Source organism: Drosophila ficusphila, unplaced genomic scaffold (genome assembly GCF_018152265.1).
Source record: "Drosophila ficusphila isolate 14025-0441.05 unplaced genomic scaffold, ASM1815226v1 contig_414, whole genome shotgun sequence".
In the NCBI taxonomy this organism is placed as follows: Eukaryota; Metazoa; Arthropoda; class Insecta; order Diptera; family Drosophilidae; genus Drosophila; species Drosophila ficusphila.
Genome location: NW_025064328.1, coordinates 15,513,751 through 15,528,887, shown reverse-complemented (window position 1 = coordinate 15,528,887; position 15,137 = coordinate 15,513,751). Strand labels below are relative to the sequence as shown.

Here is a 15,137-nt window from a genome sequence, read left to right as displayed (position 1 = left end):
TTGCCATTTTAGCTTTTTTCGGATTTTTTTATCTAGGTTTTTTCGATAGGTTTTAATCCGCTGGAGGCGCTTTGGTTAACAGAAATACTTAACAGAAATGCATAACTACAAGTCTGGATGATAAAGGCGGTGTTCAAGACATTTGCAGCACAGTGACAGTTAATGTTAAAAAGGATTGCTTGCCGAGAAAAAATGTAAACAAATGTAAGAAATCGTTAATACGCCAATAAGTACAGTATTTCTGTTAACAAATCGCTGAATTCCCTAAATGAATGACAAAAAGGCGCCTCTAACGGAAAAAAAGGTTAGTATTAGGTGTATAAGAAAAGGGTGGCAATATTGTTTACCCGCCAAATTGTTGACTTTTAAAAAGAACAAGTACTTTAATACGTGTGTACTGATGATTAAGGACTAATATACAAAATCAACTCATTAAAGTAACCGCTTAATCTATGTCTAAAAGAGAAAAACAATTTTTAAAAGAAAAACTCATTAAACTAAAAATACTTATCTAAGACATAGCAATAAACTTATCGATAAATTAAGTTACAAGCGGCTCTTGGAAAAATACGAGGCTTTCTCAACAATCGATAACTACGACAAAAGGCGGCTATTCAAAAGTGTGTACTCGCCAAATCTATGAAATTATATATGCTATTTTCTCACTCGACAATCAACCATTTTTGGCTACCTAATTTATGCAAACAATGCTGACAAATTACTTGTGTACGCGTGCAATTTAAAGTGAAATTATGCCGTCACGCCCGAAGGACACGCACTCTGCGAAAATCGGCGGTCGCAAATGATATTCAAATACCCGGTTGATACTCGAGATTTATGCCGGAGACAAAGCCTTCGCCTCCGGCGGGACACACGCAAGCGGAACGCTAAGGAACGGACGGACCGATGTCTCAGTTTCACTTTCATCACTTCAAACCCGATTAAGCACCTCATTTTATGTGTTATTTATCTACTGATTGGATGGCGATACGCGGTGGAGCAGTACTAGCCCTCCAGCTCGCGAGGTTTGGGTGGCTGGCTGGTCTATTGCCTTTGTTATTTTCCACTCGGGGTGCCTCGCCTATTAAAAGACGACAAAAATACGCGTATAAATGCCACATAAAACAATACAAAGAATAATAGGCCACCATTTTTCACCACCCCTCCGCCGACGAAGGGCCACACCCACTTTTGCGAGTCTGTCAGGCAGCCACTCAGTCGGCGACACCTGTCAAGCCCCCACTTTCTCCGACTTTCCCTGCCTTCCACCCACACTCCCCCACTTTCTCCACTTTCCCCAGGCGCGTATGTGCGTAGGCATAAAATAAATAAATAAAAAATTGACTACCAGACGAGGACCCACTGGGTGCTATGCCTTCTGTGTCTGTCCCTTTTTCGCCCGGGCCGAGAAAATAATATTATGTCGACCCATTGAGACGAGCATGATGTAATTTTCTTTTCCGTTAAGTTTCATTTGCTCGCTGAGTGAAAGTGGCTTTCCCATGTTGACACGCACATTTCCTGAATGATTCGGGGCAGGTGCAGCATTGCCTGGCATTGGCAATTTGTGAATTTGCAATTGTAAACTCCGAGTCCAGGCGGAATGGCATAATTTCGGGGGATTCAATTATATTGCCATATTACATAAGCCGATTATAGCGATGATAACAAAGCATTAAACTCATTAGGCGGCCACTCCAACAAATGTCAAATGGAGACAATGCCAGCAGGACGAGAAAGCGGGAGAAAGGGGCGGAGGGGCGGCGGCCGAGAGGCAAGATGGGATGGCAGCTGGCAGAGGCCATGCCCATTAAATGAACTTATCAATAAAAAAATGAAAGCAGCGGGATGGAGCGGAAAAAAACAGCACACACCCCAGCGAAAGTACAGACGGCATTGCCTAAACAGGATTGTATATACCATCCTTTAATCTCCACTTTTTCTTCCATCTCAACAGAATTTTATATGTTTAGTTTATAGACAATTATTTAATAGTCAATTATAGTCATTATTAAGTTAATTATAATTTCAAATGTGTTGAGCTATTTTAAGATCTCCCTATTCTAGTATCTCTAGAAATGTTCAAGGACGATAGCATTTAGATTCTTGGTCGTAATTGAAATGCACAATTTCGCCTTGGACAAGTTCCACTGTGGAAGGACAGCAAACAGTGAAGGGAAAAAGTCGAGAAAGACAATAAAGGCAAACAGAACATAAATTGAAGCAGGCCGCGCCAAATATCAACAAAAGCTTGCCCGGTGGGTGGCAGGAACACACCCGCAAACACCCAAGTGCGCTAACCCAACGAAAAAGAGACCAGAGAGAGCGCGCAGAAAAAGCGATATCGCATATCAAGAAAAATCACAACCAACGAAAAAAACCCAAAATTAAATGTCCCCAGTGGACATACAAAAAAAAAAAAAAAAAACAAGAACAACAACAACAAAAACAAGAAGCTAAAAGGGATTGCGTGGGAGCTGGAATGAAAAATGATTGACTTTTATGGTGTAGCGCATATTCGGTCTTTAACATAATATTTGTCATAAAATTAAGGGCTGCCCGGGAAGGAGGGCGGGGCGCAAGTGAGGCAAAGATTGTCATAAAAAATTTGCTAAATGCCGGCACACAGGAAGAGCTTCCTTTTGGCCAAGGCACAAAAGTTCATGCAGTTCACAAATTGTGCGAGACGCACACGCACACATATGCGCACATTTCCGGTTAAAATAATAATACCCAGGACGAAGGGGAGGGCTGGGGGCCAAAGGACGACGGGTAACTGAGGAAGGACGATAGCTACCAACAAAAGCAATAATTATGGCAAACGAGTTTGCCTCGTCTTACGCCTTTTGTCGCCCATTTTCCTGCTTTGACATAAGCCTTAACCTACAAAGATGTGGGAGCACAGCCCTGTGCCACCCCTTTATCCACCCGCTCTGTCAACCACTCACCCCTCCCCTCCTCTCTCACCCCTCAGCCACACAAACACTGAGAGACGACACCCAATGCTTTTGCTGTCATTTACAAGCAACAAAGCAATCGAACCTGGCCCCTCAGCCCGCCAAAGAAGCCGACTATTGTTGGCCAGCTACCAAGCCGCCCCACCACCCCCTGAAAGCCACCCACTCAGCACCCTTAGGCCACCCCAACCACCCCCTTTGTCTGTCTCCCTTTCGCTTTCGCTGTGTGCGTTTGTGTGCAGGAAATTTCGTTTTATGCGCGAGACAAATCGCACCTTATTATATGAGGCGTGCCTGTGTGTGTCCGTGAGAGCTGTGTGTGTGCCGCTGCACGAGTGTTGGTGAGTGGGCGTTGTGGGCGGCTAGGTGGCAATAAGGGGCTTGTGCAGACATTCGGTGGCTTGGTGTGTGCGTTTCGACTTTGCGACGAGCCATTATCCACACTCATGCACCCACGCTCTATCTATGGCTTTATCACCCAACAACAACAACAGCAACAACAACAGCAAACACCCGCACTCTCGCACACTCACACACCCATAGGAATTTACATTTTACGTGCTGCATATGTGTACCGATTTAAGGGGTGTGGGTGCGAGGGTCCTTAAATGGCTGGCCACCGAATGCGCTGCTCCACTGCTTTGTTTTTTATCGTATTCGATTCTAATCAAACTATCAAAAACAATTAAACGTACTGTATTTAAAGATTTTCCTTTTATGAAAGTTTGACCCATCTTCATGTTAGATTTTTCCAAGTTTCAAGGGTTCAGCTCAAAACTATGCTATGAAGATTTCCCAATGGCTTTCAGTGTCGCTTGGCAGAAATGCAAGATGTTCCCAGAAGCTAGCTTTCATTATCTTCCTTTATATTTTCTGCACATTCATTTCGCTCCCCCTGCCTTAACAAGGATTGCAATAACCTATTTTGGCTAACCGTTTTGCCCACCGCCATCCGCCTGGGTTTTTATTGGGCGCATTTAGCCATATCTCCAGCGCCATCTCCAATGGCTGGCAGTTCGCAGTTCGTAGCTCGCATAATTATCAGACAGCAGGGCCCATTTGTGGGTCAAGACGGACCAAACGAGTCTGAGTCCGATTTCGAATCTGAGTCACAGCCATCGTCATCATCGATAAGCGCCGAGCATTAGTTTGGTTCCCTTTCGCCTTCCAGCGTTTCCAGGAAGGCAGCAGACACCACGCCCGCACAACAACAATGGGGCGGGGAAAAGCAAGGAAGCAATAGCAAGAAGCGCTGTCGACTCCCTTCAAGCATCTTTTTACCCATAAATACAGTGGTACCTCGTCAAGCTCTACGAACGACACTGTGCCTTGCCCAAAACCGAAGGCATTATAAGCCCAACGTGGGGATCAATGAAAGGCTGAGTCTTCTAGAAGTTAGATTTGAAGCAGTATATAGATCAGTGCAATAATTTAGAAATGAAAACGATAGGCAATGTATTCAGTGGCAGTTGCTAAAGTAATTCTTCTGAGTTTGGTTTACAGATGCTGCACTGTGTTTTTTGGCGGCATTGTTTGTGTTTGCTTTTGTTTTTTGGGCGGCAGTGGGAGTTGGGCGGTGGAAGGCTCTCTGTGCATCCGCTCGCCGCGTGACTTGCCCGAGGGACTTGGGGTGGGGAGGGGAGTGTCCTGCCGCTGCCTCCCTTTTTATCACATTGTTTGGCCGCTTTGTGCCTGCGCGAAATTTCATTCACAAAACTTTCCTCTGCCTCCCGCCGCCGCCCTTCTGTGTGTGTGCGAGCATTTCTTTTTGCGTTTGCTCTTCGTGGTGCGTGTGCGAAAAAAATAAGTAAATGAAATGAGCAGAGCGACTTGTGCGAGGCAAGGACTGCGCAAAATCCTTGCCGCCCCCCACTCCGCCACCCACTTTGCCTGCCCTGGCTTTCCTCTCGTTTCGTTTCGATTCGTTTGCTTTCGTTTTGGTCAGGCGGCGTCCTTGTAACGGTTATATCTGAAAAGCTGAGCGTCGCAGCTACCTTGGCACGCTGGCAGCCGAAAACGCCAACTGCCAAGCTGGGAAATTGGGAAGCTGCGCGACTGAAACTGAAACTGGGAAACTGAAGCTGGCACTGAAATTGAAGAGGATGCTGCCCCGAGATGCGATGCGATGCGATGCGATTGGATGCTCAACTTACCAAACTGTCAGATGCGAAGACGATAACGAGTCTGATTCTGACTCGAAAGGAGTAGCCCCGTCGCGTGCCTCACTGTACTTTTAAGCAGTGCTGTTAATGCATTCGATAAGGTCCTACGAGGCGAGAATTGCTTGAATCCAATTAGCAGGCGAAATCAGTACAAACCGGAAATTATTTAATTATTTAGAGAGATATAAACTTAAAAAATAATATACTGCAAAACCAAATTGGGAAAGGAAAATTCTACTTTATTAAAAATAAGACTAAATCGAACTGAAATAATAACAGCAGAAATGTATTCTATAATCATTATTCACAAGAAAGAAAACCAAATCTTTAGGTTGCTAAGTCATTTTCCGTATACTTAATCTTTTAAAAGGGTATCCAAAAATCTTCTTGGCGAACTACAAGTTAACTTTTCCCTTCTAGTTGTTGGCATTATTTTGTTATTTGTGCAGGCATTTTGGTTTTGTTTTCCATTTTCTCAGTGCCTCTCCCATCCTTACACAAACACACACACATATACACACACACAAGCACATACGTTCGCTCGCCGCAAATTTTCTTGAGGGTTATTCCGTTTCTTATCAATTTCTGCACGCACACCGACGAGTGTGGGTGGGTGTGAGCCAGTGTGTGTGTGTTAGTCCTCGTGCTCGTGTGTGGGTGTGCGCCCGCATAAGTTTGACACATTCATATCCATGCCACAAACACCAGCGAGCCATCTTCCATGTTCTCGATGTCCTGGCACTTTCACTCTCCTCGTGGCTCCTTGGTTTCTTGGTTCCCTGGTTCCTTGGCTGCTTCTTGGGTGGCTGGGAGGTCCTTGTTGTCGGGTGGGTCCGTGTCCTTTCCCCTCCCCTTCCCTCTCCTCTCCTCCCTTTCCGTTCCGTTCCCTCCCCTTCTCTCCTCCGTCCGTCCCGTTGTCCTTGCATGTGTCACAGTTATTGATTGGAATGCGCATAAATTGAGGCAAACTGCTTTCCAAGCCAAATGATTCTCGCCCGCTTTCCTCTTCCGCCTTTGTTGTTATATAGTAATCTTTGTATTTTTTCGATTTCTGTTTGTTTTGCTTACCCACTTCACTTGGTCACTTTCGCCGTCGCTTTCATCGGATCGGGTGTGGCTAATATGCCCAGTGGCCATTGCCCATTGCCCATCGCCCATCGCCCATTGCCAAGTGCCCAGTGCCGCAGTGTCGCAATGCCGGGCCTCCCCTTTGATTTGTCGTGGCAGTTACTTAAGTTAATTACCAAAAAGAAAACTTAATAATTCAAGTGCTGTCTGTCCCCCATTCAGCGTTTCCCCAACCTTCCCCCTCCCCCTCCCCGCTCCTCAGCCTCCCTCGACTAACCGCCAACTATTGAGTGAGTGGCTGTTTCTGCTCGTACTTTTGTCGAGTGTCTGTTTGAAGGTCGGCGTGGCCTTGGATATTCATCGCAGTTCGACTGCCGGCGAGAGCTCGGCACAAATATGCATCCCCATCAAATTGGTCATCAACTCGGTTCACGTTGAAAAGGCTCTAGCGTGAAATATGTTTCGCAAATACTTGATCAATTTATTGGAGCGCTCAAAAGGTTATTGTAAACTGTATCAGTAACAGTTTTCGAAACTTCTGATTAAGTACTTCTGATAACATAGTTCTAAGGAAAATAATACAAACTGTTCAGGCAGTTTCCAATTGATTTTCCTATGCCGAATTAATTGAGAACCATATTAATTGGCCGTGCGCCATTATCTCGCCGCTAATTGCCAATCAAGGAGCTGCAGGTTACCGGAACTGAGGAGCTGAAGAGCTGTGGAACGGGGTACGGGGAAACGGGGGAAGGGGGGAACTGCATCGCCACCCGAGGCACCTGGCAATTATCTCTCCATCGACTGCGACAACATCCCGACTCCGGCTGACTTTGCCCTAAGCTGGCGGGCGAAACTAAAACACGTCGAGTGGGATTAAACGACATTATAGGGTATTACACATTTAGGCCAAGTGAGACAAAGACAAAACGCCATAACGAAATGCGCACACAAAAGCCAGAGACCGAAAAGTAAAAGTAAAGGCAGAAAAAAGGGGGAGCAGAGGCCCAGGATAATGGGGCGGAAGGGGCCAGGACGAAATAGATGAGTCGAGTCAAGTGGGGACTCCTGAGTGACTCTCTCTCCCCTGCTCCTCTCCACCTCCTTCTCCTTCTCCGCTCCGCTCGTGTGATTAAGTGCCCTGCAGCAAGTAATTCTTCTTACTTCAACTCGAACTGGCCCCAAAAATGGCTTTTCGAACCGGCTGTTAGTTAACAGCGGCTCTGTTAACGGGACGGCAGGACCGCAGGACGAGTCCTGGAAGGCGGCGGAGAGCGACCGCGCATCGGAGAGCAGGCGGCTCTCCTTTGTCAGCTGCTCTGCCCTCGGGCGTGAGTTCGGTCGAGCGTTCGGGTGGCGTCGCGAACCACTCGGCTCCTTGAGGACCGCTCGCACATTCCAGTCGAGCGCCATCTGCAATTGTGGCACAGTCAGTGCCGTTTGGGGCCATCAGCAGGAAGCAGGATTGTACGGTATTTGTCCTGCGACGTCGCGTCCACAAAAAACACACAGAATTCTAGCCAGTAAAAAGAGCAGGAGCAGCAGCCTCCAGCCCTTCAGCGAGCTCAGTGAATCAAACGGTACTCGGGTCCTCAGACTTTCGTTGGCGATGGCTCGTCTGCGAAACTAACCGAAAAAACATAATCATAACCCAAATCGAAGCCAAAACGCAATGTTAACCGAATAAGAAAACGGAAAAGAAGCAGGAAAATCTGCCAAGCATAACTCTCGAGGACCTCCGTACCACGCCCCCCGCACTCGGCCGTGTGTCCCCGCCCACACATGCGAAAATAACCGTTACACGGCCGTTGATGCTGCGCTCTGCGAAGAAGAAGAAGATGTAGAGCTCCCCCTTCCCCCTCCGAGTTTTAGTACATATTTACCTATTTACATATTTGCACATAGGCAGGCCACCGAGTATTTGCCACTCGAAAAAAGTGTTACCAAAGTGCTTTCGAACTCGTTAATTCGCCCGAAAAGCGAACGGTGCGCCCCCCACAAAAATGTTATATAATGCAAAAATTAATGCCCCGCATCTCGGGGAGTTTTTCGCTCGCCCAAAACGCCGTTCGATTCGCAGGGCATAGGAAAAAGCCCGAAAGAAAACCCAAAACCCGCTAAGAGTGTTCCAAAGTTTTCGTGATACGTTCCGGGCTTATATAAGCGGCTGTTGTACTGAAATGAAAGGATCCCTCAGCCAGCACACGCACCAACAAAAAAAAAGAGAAAATCCTTATACATATACACCTAGCCACGAGTGTGTGTGCGTTCGTGTGTGTGTGCGTGTGTGTGTGTGTGCGCAGTGTCAACGCAGCAAATAAAACAAAAGTGAAAGTTAACACACAAAAGAGCGAAGGCAGAAAGCCTGCGAAAGAAAGCGAAGAGGACAATCGAGGATTTAAATGAAACACGAAGAAGCTGAATAAGAATCTATCGTTCTTTGTGATACACACGTTCTCGAGGTCTTTTGTTCAAAATCGGGGAGAAAGAATATGATTTGGGAGTCTTTTTTGACTTATTTAAAATATGCTTCGATTTCCACTTCTTGGATTCGAGCTCTACCACTAACACCAACAGCAGGCCAGAGAGAAAGCCAGGAGAGGCTCACACGCATAGGCTTACCACCAACACAGCGAAAGGGGCGACTTCTTTTGGTCCTGCTGCCTCTGCTTCTTCTTCTTCTTTCGGTTATGCCTCTTCTTGTTCCTAGCCAACTTCTTCTTCTTGGCTGAAATCCGAGCAAAAAAAAAGAAGAAAAAGTGGCAAGCGGAGTGCTTGCCTGGCTGCCCTAAGTAACTACTCACGCACACACCCGCACACGCAGTACAAAAGGGAGAGAGAGAAAGAAAGAGAGCGAGCGTGGATGCGTGTGTGTGTGTGTGTGTGGGTGGATGAGAGAGCCACCGCTTACACCCACGAATTCGAGTCCTCGTGCTCCTTGCGGATGGATCCCTGCGTTCGCTGTTTTTGTGTTTGCAGCGAAAGCCAACAAAAACAACCAGCGGCTGAGAGAAAGCAGAAAGAAGCAGAGCAGAGCAGCGAATTATATAAATTTCTTTGCACTGCCTGTCGCTGTAAGTGTGTGCGTGCGTGTGTGTGTTAGATATACGGGATTTCCACGACCGTTTTTTTTCGGCTTTCTTCTTTTGTGCGGTGTTCGCGTTCGTTCGGTTAAACCGTTCAAAAGCTTCGGCAAAACGAAGTCCTTTTGGCAGAAAAATTCTAAATTAAATTAATTTAAAAAGGATAAAAGTACAATAAAACTGTTTCGAAATGTTTTCAGTTTAACTGCTTCGAAAAAACGGAGTTCCCAAAACATATTCCTGCCCATTAGCATTAGCTTAATGATTTTGAGAGAGCGCAAATAGAGCGCATTGGGAAATCGAGAGCGTGAGCGCACAGAATATTTTCGAACATTCCCCCACTTATTTTTTTTTTGACTGAAAAACACACATTAAAATCGGAAAAATGCCCCTAAAAGTGCCTAACCACAACTTATTTGTCTCCGTGCAGATTTCTTAATTAATTAATTATGTGAGCAACCCAAACCAAACAAGAATCAAGCAAAAACCAATTCAACGAAGCAAACGAATTTCAAAATGTCCAAATCCAATTCCAAGGTTAATGTGCACCACCAACAACCAACACAACAATAATAATAATTAATAATTAAGAGTATTATGAGAGCAGCAGCGGAGTGTTAAATCGCGGCCCCTCAATCGAAGTGCTGGTGACTCGAGTGCTGGTGATTCGGAACCGGGAACCTGGGACTCTGGCCGGGATTAATGCCGCTGGATGTGGACGACGCTGGGCAGCAACTGAAGCCGAAGCTGGAGCGGCTCTGGCGGGATCAGCGGGATCAGCAGGATCGGCGGGATCAGACGGACACCAGGAATACCGCTGCGCAGCCCACACTTCTGATGATGATGGGGCCATGAGCCCATCATTACTCGCATTGAATTGGAGTCGCAAGCGCGTCTCAAGCGGGCCTGCACCATGCTAGCACCGCCGAACCCGAGGTCAATATGCGGCCAGGACCCGGGCTGGTCGTGATGGCGCTTGCGTTTATTTCGGGGGCTCGGCGTGGCAGCAGCAGCAGCATCAGCAGCTCAGCAACAGCGACACCAACAGCGGCAGCGGCAGCAACAACATCCGCGACATCCGGCGGCAGAGGGGGCAGAGGCGGGGTTGCACCCACGTTACCGTCCATTGGCAGCTCTGGCTCGTACTTGCTGCCCATCTTCCTGCCCCACCACCTCGACTTCGCGCTCCACTTCCAGTTGCCGCAGGAGTACGACCAGTACGACCAATACGACCGGTACGGCCGGGAGCGGGGACACTCCGAGTCCTGGACGTCCTCGCGGATCACGGACAGGCGGCATCAGCGGCGGCGGCGACGCGAGAGCAGCAGCACCAGCAGCAGCAGCAGCAGCAGCAGTAGCAGCAGCAGCAGCAGGGACATCGCAGGTAGGGCGGGCGGAACAGCAGCAGGATCTGCGGACAAGGGAACTCAGGGATCCGGGGTCACAGAGTCCAGCGAGGGGAGGAGCCAGCAGGAGGAGGAGGACCGCGGCCTGACCGTGCAGTTCCCCTCTTCGCAGGCCTACGACGAGGACCAGGACATCTTTGCCCTGGTGGCCGAGGACGACCTGCTCTCCGAGGAGTCCTTCGATCGCCTGATCAAGCTCAACGAGGACGCCGACGAGGAGGACTACAATCTTCAGCCGCGGCAGCAGCAGCAGCAGCAGAAGAAGCAGCAACAACCGCATCAGCAACAGCAACAGCAACCCGAAGCGGAAACGGAAATAGACACAGAGCCAGAGAGCGAAACGGAGACCGAGACGGAAACGGAGACCGAGACGGAGACGGAGAGAGAGACCGAGAGGGAGAGGGAGACAGAAACGGAAGCGGAAACAGAAACCGAACAGCAGCAGCAGGACGAGAGCCGACTGATTGATGAGGGCGTCCTGCAGCACAGCGACAACAGCGAGAGCCACAGCCACTCGAAGGAGTTCGCCAACAGCTACGATAATAACAATAACAAACGGGAGGCCAGCGGCCACATCCTTGATGCCCAGACGGCCCAGCTGATTGGCCACCAGGATAGCAGCCAGTCCGCCGTGGCCACCACCGAGTCGGCGGGAGCCAGCACCACCACATCCTTGCCAGCGCCCGTGGACCTGAAGAAGTCCATTCTCGGCACCGCGACTTCGCTAACACGCCTTAATCCTTGGATATCAGCCTGTGATCTGGCACAGCCGGGCACAGCAACCGACTTGCAGGTGAGTTCGACCCCAGTCTAGTGGATATATTGGATCCTTGGACTATCTATCGCCCAACCAATCAAGAAGTAACTGTACTTACCTTGCAAGGGATTTACTTCTCTGTAAGATGTCTTTAGGAATATAAGTTTGAAATTCACTTGAACATGGCTTTTCACCTTGATTTTCGATTGCTGGTATTTAAAAGAACAGCATCTAGCTCAAAATAATCTAAGGACAGCTTATGTAAGGTTGTAGGTACGCTTTTTCCCCATCTGCTGCTTTAATCGAAATAATGTAAAGTTTATAGCCGTAGCAAGCATGATAAATTTTCCCCGACATTTGTAGACATTCTGGGATGTTGAATTTGTGAACGATTTTTCCCCTGAACTGCTGTTGTTTCGTCAAGGGCACCCCTGGCATTTAAAAGCACATTTTTTCTCTGTGCAAGGAGCTGTCGAGCAATCGACAACAAAGCTCGGCTTAAGTGCACACCGATGCAAATGCTAGGAACACGCACAAAGGACCACTCGAATGCATATACAAATTGTGTGCATTTCAAGGGATTCTCGAGCAGGGCGACTGGCAATGGTCCCTGGCCATTGGGACTCGGCGATGTGGCTCAGACTCGGCAATACGTATATTGAAAGCTCTGTCGATTGTTGGACACCTCGATGCGATGGCTCTTTCGGGGGACGGCACTAAAATTCATTACTTTTAAAGTCAATTAAAGTTCGGTGAGCGGCAGCCGTAAGTTTTTCCTGTGTGAAGCCTGCCAGCACGGCCCTTGCCACATTATTATTGTCGCTATCGAGGCAGCTACTTTGGTTTTGTTGGCTTGCCACTCAAACTGCCAAGGGAAGAAGTGATTTTTTCGCCGCTACCCGTGTTCGTTGTGACAATTGTGCGCCACATCTTCGACCATTTCGAGTGCCCCGACAGCTTCATCATTGCCGCAATCGTCATCATCGTCTTCGCCGGAATCATCAGCGGTAGTGCTGGCAACTGGAAACTGGCAAAACGTGCTGCAAATCAGCGAAAATGCCTTGGTAATTGTGCCAGAAAGTGGGCGAAGTGGGCGAAAGGGGCGGGGAGGGGCAGGCAAACACTTTCAAATTGATTTCTTTTCTCGGCTCGCTCGTTCTTGGTCGCCTGCCAAAAAATCCCGGCTAACCACTCACCTACGGAGGTCCTGCCGCCCCCCGATTCCCCGATCCCCCTTCTCCGCACTCGATTGGCTCTGCCAAGTGTAATTGAGATCTTAATATTTATTAATGCATTCGCCCTAATGCAAATTTAATTGATTCGAATAGTTTCTCGCCTTTTTTGCCTCTCGGTCTGAAAAGGCCACAACTTTTGTGGCATTCTTGGTCTCCGACTGTCAGACAATTAGCTCGAACCCACTCAGTATTGATTTTCCAATTATCGTGAGGGAAAGGCGAAAATACCTCATTTCCAATGTATTTAATTCCGATTGTCTACAATTATTCCTGTTGCGGTATAGCAATTCAATCAATCGAGCTGCTTCAACGACTAATTTATGATATTTGAGGGGTCAAACTTGAATTAAATCTTTCGATAATAAATTCCTGTATCTTATTTCTATATCAGTTAATTGATTTTGTTCCAAGAAACCCTTTTGCTGATTTATATAACTTTATATGTATTATTTTTTAATCCGGAGTTGAATGCTCTCAGTTGAAAAGGCATTTACTGAGCTGATGAAGAAATTTCTTAACATGTTTAATCTTATTAACTACATAAACCGCCTTTCTCGAATAGAATATGTTTCTGTTTATAATTGCTTTAGTAAGCTTTGCTTTTAGTCTTTGACCCAGGACTTAAAGTCAAAATCCCGTCATCAAATTGCAGCACAAAGACCTGTCCGAACTTTCAATTAAGTCGTGTCGCAAAAGAGCGACATGCCTGCATCAGCGGCAAATTAGCCAACAGTTCTTCAGTCGCCAGTTTTTATAGTGGACTAAGCTCTGCCTTTCGGCCCTTTTCTCTCTGCCTTTTTGCCAGTCTGCCATTCTGCCATTTTGCCATTCTGCCATTCTCTTTTGGTGGCAGTTTTTGCGAAGCGAGTGCAGAATTTATGATGGCGAAACTCGCAGCATTCGGCGGCCTGTTGATGTGTTGATGCCCCAGTGGATTGCCATGCAAAGGCATCCTGCAGCCAGGAGGCTCTTGTCACAGTGTCGAGTGCAGAGGGTTAGGGATATCGAGGACTCCAAGCTGCCAGGTGGCTGGATGCGTGGGCTGTTGGGGCACTTGGGCCCTGCGACGAGTGCCATTCGAAACCAAATATCCTGGAGTCGTAGAATGGAGGAATCGAGTTGAGTTGCTTTGCTCTCTTTCGGGTGATTTAATCAGTCCCGTTCTGGGCCAGCCCTTTTGCGAGTCCTGGTGACTTGCACTTCAGTTTGCTCTGTGTTTTCAGGGGAGCCAAACAGAAAACGTACAAACACTCCAATCGAGCGCAAAAATTTCATTGGATTCATTAAACTTTCGCCTGTTACTGTGCAAACTGTGCGACTGCCAACTGCCAACTGGATTAACTGCTGAAACCCCTCAAATTCAATTAAAAATCCTTTAGCTTGTTGTGAATTTAATTCAAAATTTTCACAGGGCTCTGCCTGCGACCCCCAACATGGCTGCCTCTTGGTGGTTCAACTTTGGCAGAGCCGAGCGAATGTTTATTTGTGTCAAGGATGTGTACAAAATCAATTATTTTGTAAGCAGTTGCTGCTGCTGCTGTTGCTGCTGCACTTTGCTGTTGCAGGTTGCTCTGCTCCTTTTGGTTACATCACTCCCACTGCCGAGCCATCGAGCCAACGAGCCACCGAGATTTCGAGCCAACGGAACCCAGCCAGACACAAATAACCGAAAACTGTCATAAATTTCCCGCCCGCAGGCAAATGCGCCAGCTCTGTGCGAATATCGTCGTCGTCTGCCTGAATGGAATCTGAATCTGAATCTGCTCAGTGCCCAGATGTCTATATGCATCAATTGTGGTAATTTCCCATTGCTGTTTGCCAGCCTTGCAGCCCGGCCCGGAGTTTAATTCTCTGATTTCTGCTCTTGGTCTCGCAGTTTCAATCGAATGAAAAGATTGCAATTGATTACAGGAAATGCCATATGCAAATTACTCCGCCTCATGCCGTTTCATTAAAATGAAAGCCGACGAAAACAATGTTGAAATTGGATGTGCTGAAAACATGTTTTGCCAAGAGCTTGTTTTTCAAAATGTATTTTCCTAGGCCATCGAGAGAGTATGTGATTCGTGTATAATCAATAGTAAAAAAATGCTTTCAATTAATTTAAATTTCACGATAACAGCTTTGGTATCATTGATTTTTGTAAGTCGAAAAGAGTTTTCTTTACATTTCAACCCATTCCAGAAATTAATCAGTATATTGCAAGTAAATGCCAAATTGATTAGGAAACATAATTGCAAAATACAATTGTATATATTTTAAACCCAAAATGAATTGGACATTTTAGTTCTCTTGATGAATTTCTATAAGAAGCTTTACCTAATTAGGGTTTTATGTGTATCTGATTATCAAGCCAAGACGTGTTATTGTGAATCAATTCCGAGCACTCAAATTTAATATAATGCGATTTCATCCTGAGCTCATGACTTAATCTCCAGAACTTACCTAAAATTGGCCATTGACGAAGCCAAA

General features: G+C 47.0%; 1 protein-coding gene across 5 annotated transcripts in view; it reads left to right on the top strand.

Moving 5' to 3' along the window:
* Nucleotides 1–7,575: 7,575 nt before the first annotated feature.
* Nucleotides 7,576–15,137, top strand: part of LOC108101880 — a 32,047-nt gene continuing 24,485 nt past the window's right edge. Inside the window, exons 1-2 of one of the 5 annotated variants that reach the window (XM_017206423.2) lie at nt 7,576–7,651; nt 9,698–11,466. In XM_017206423.2, the coding sequence (XP_017061912.1) occupies nt 10,210–11,466 (1,257 nt within the window). In that variant the 5' untranslated portion in view covers nt 7,576–7,651; nt 9,698–10,209. The other 4 variants (XM_017206420.2, XM_017206424.2, XM_017206425.2 and 1 more) reach the window with 4 other exon arrangements.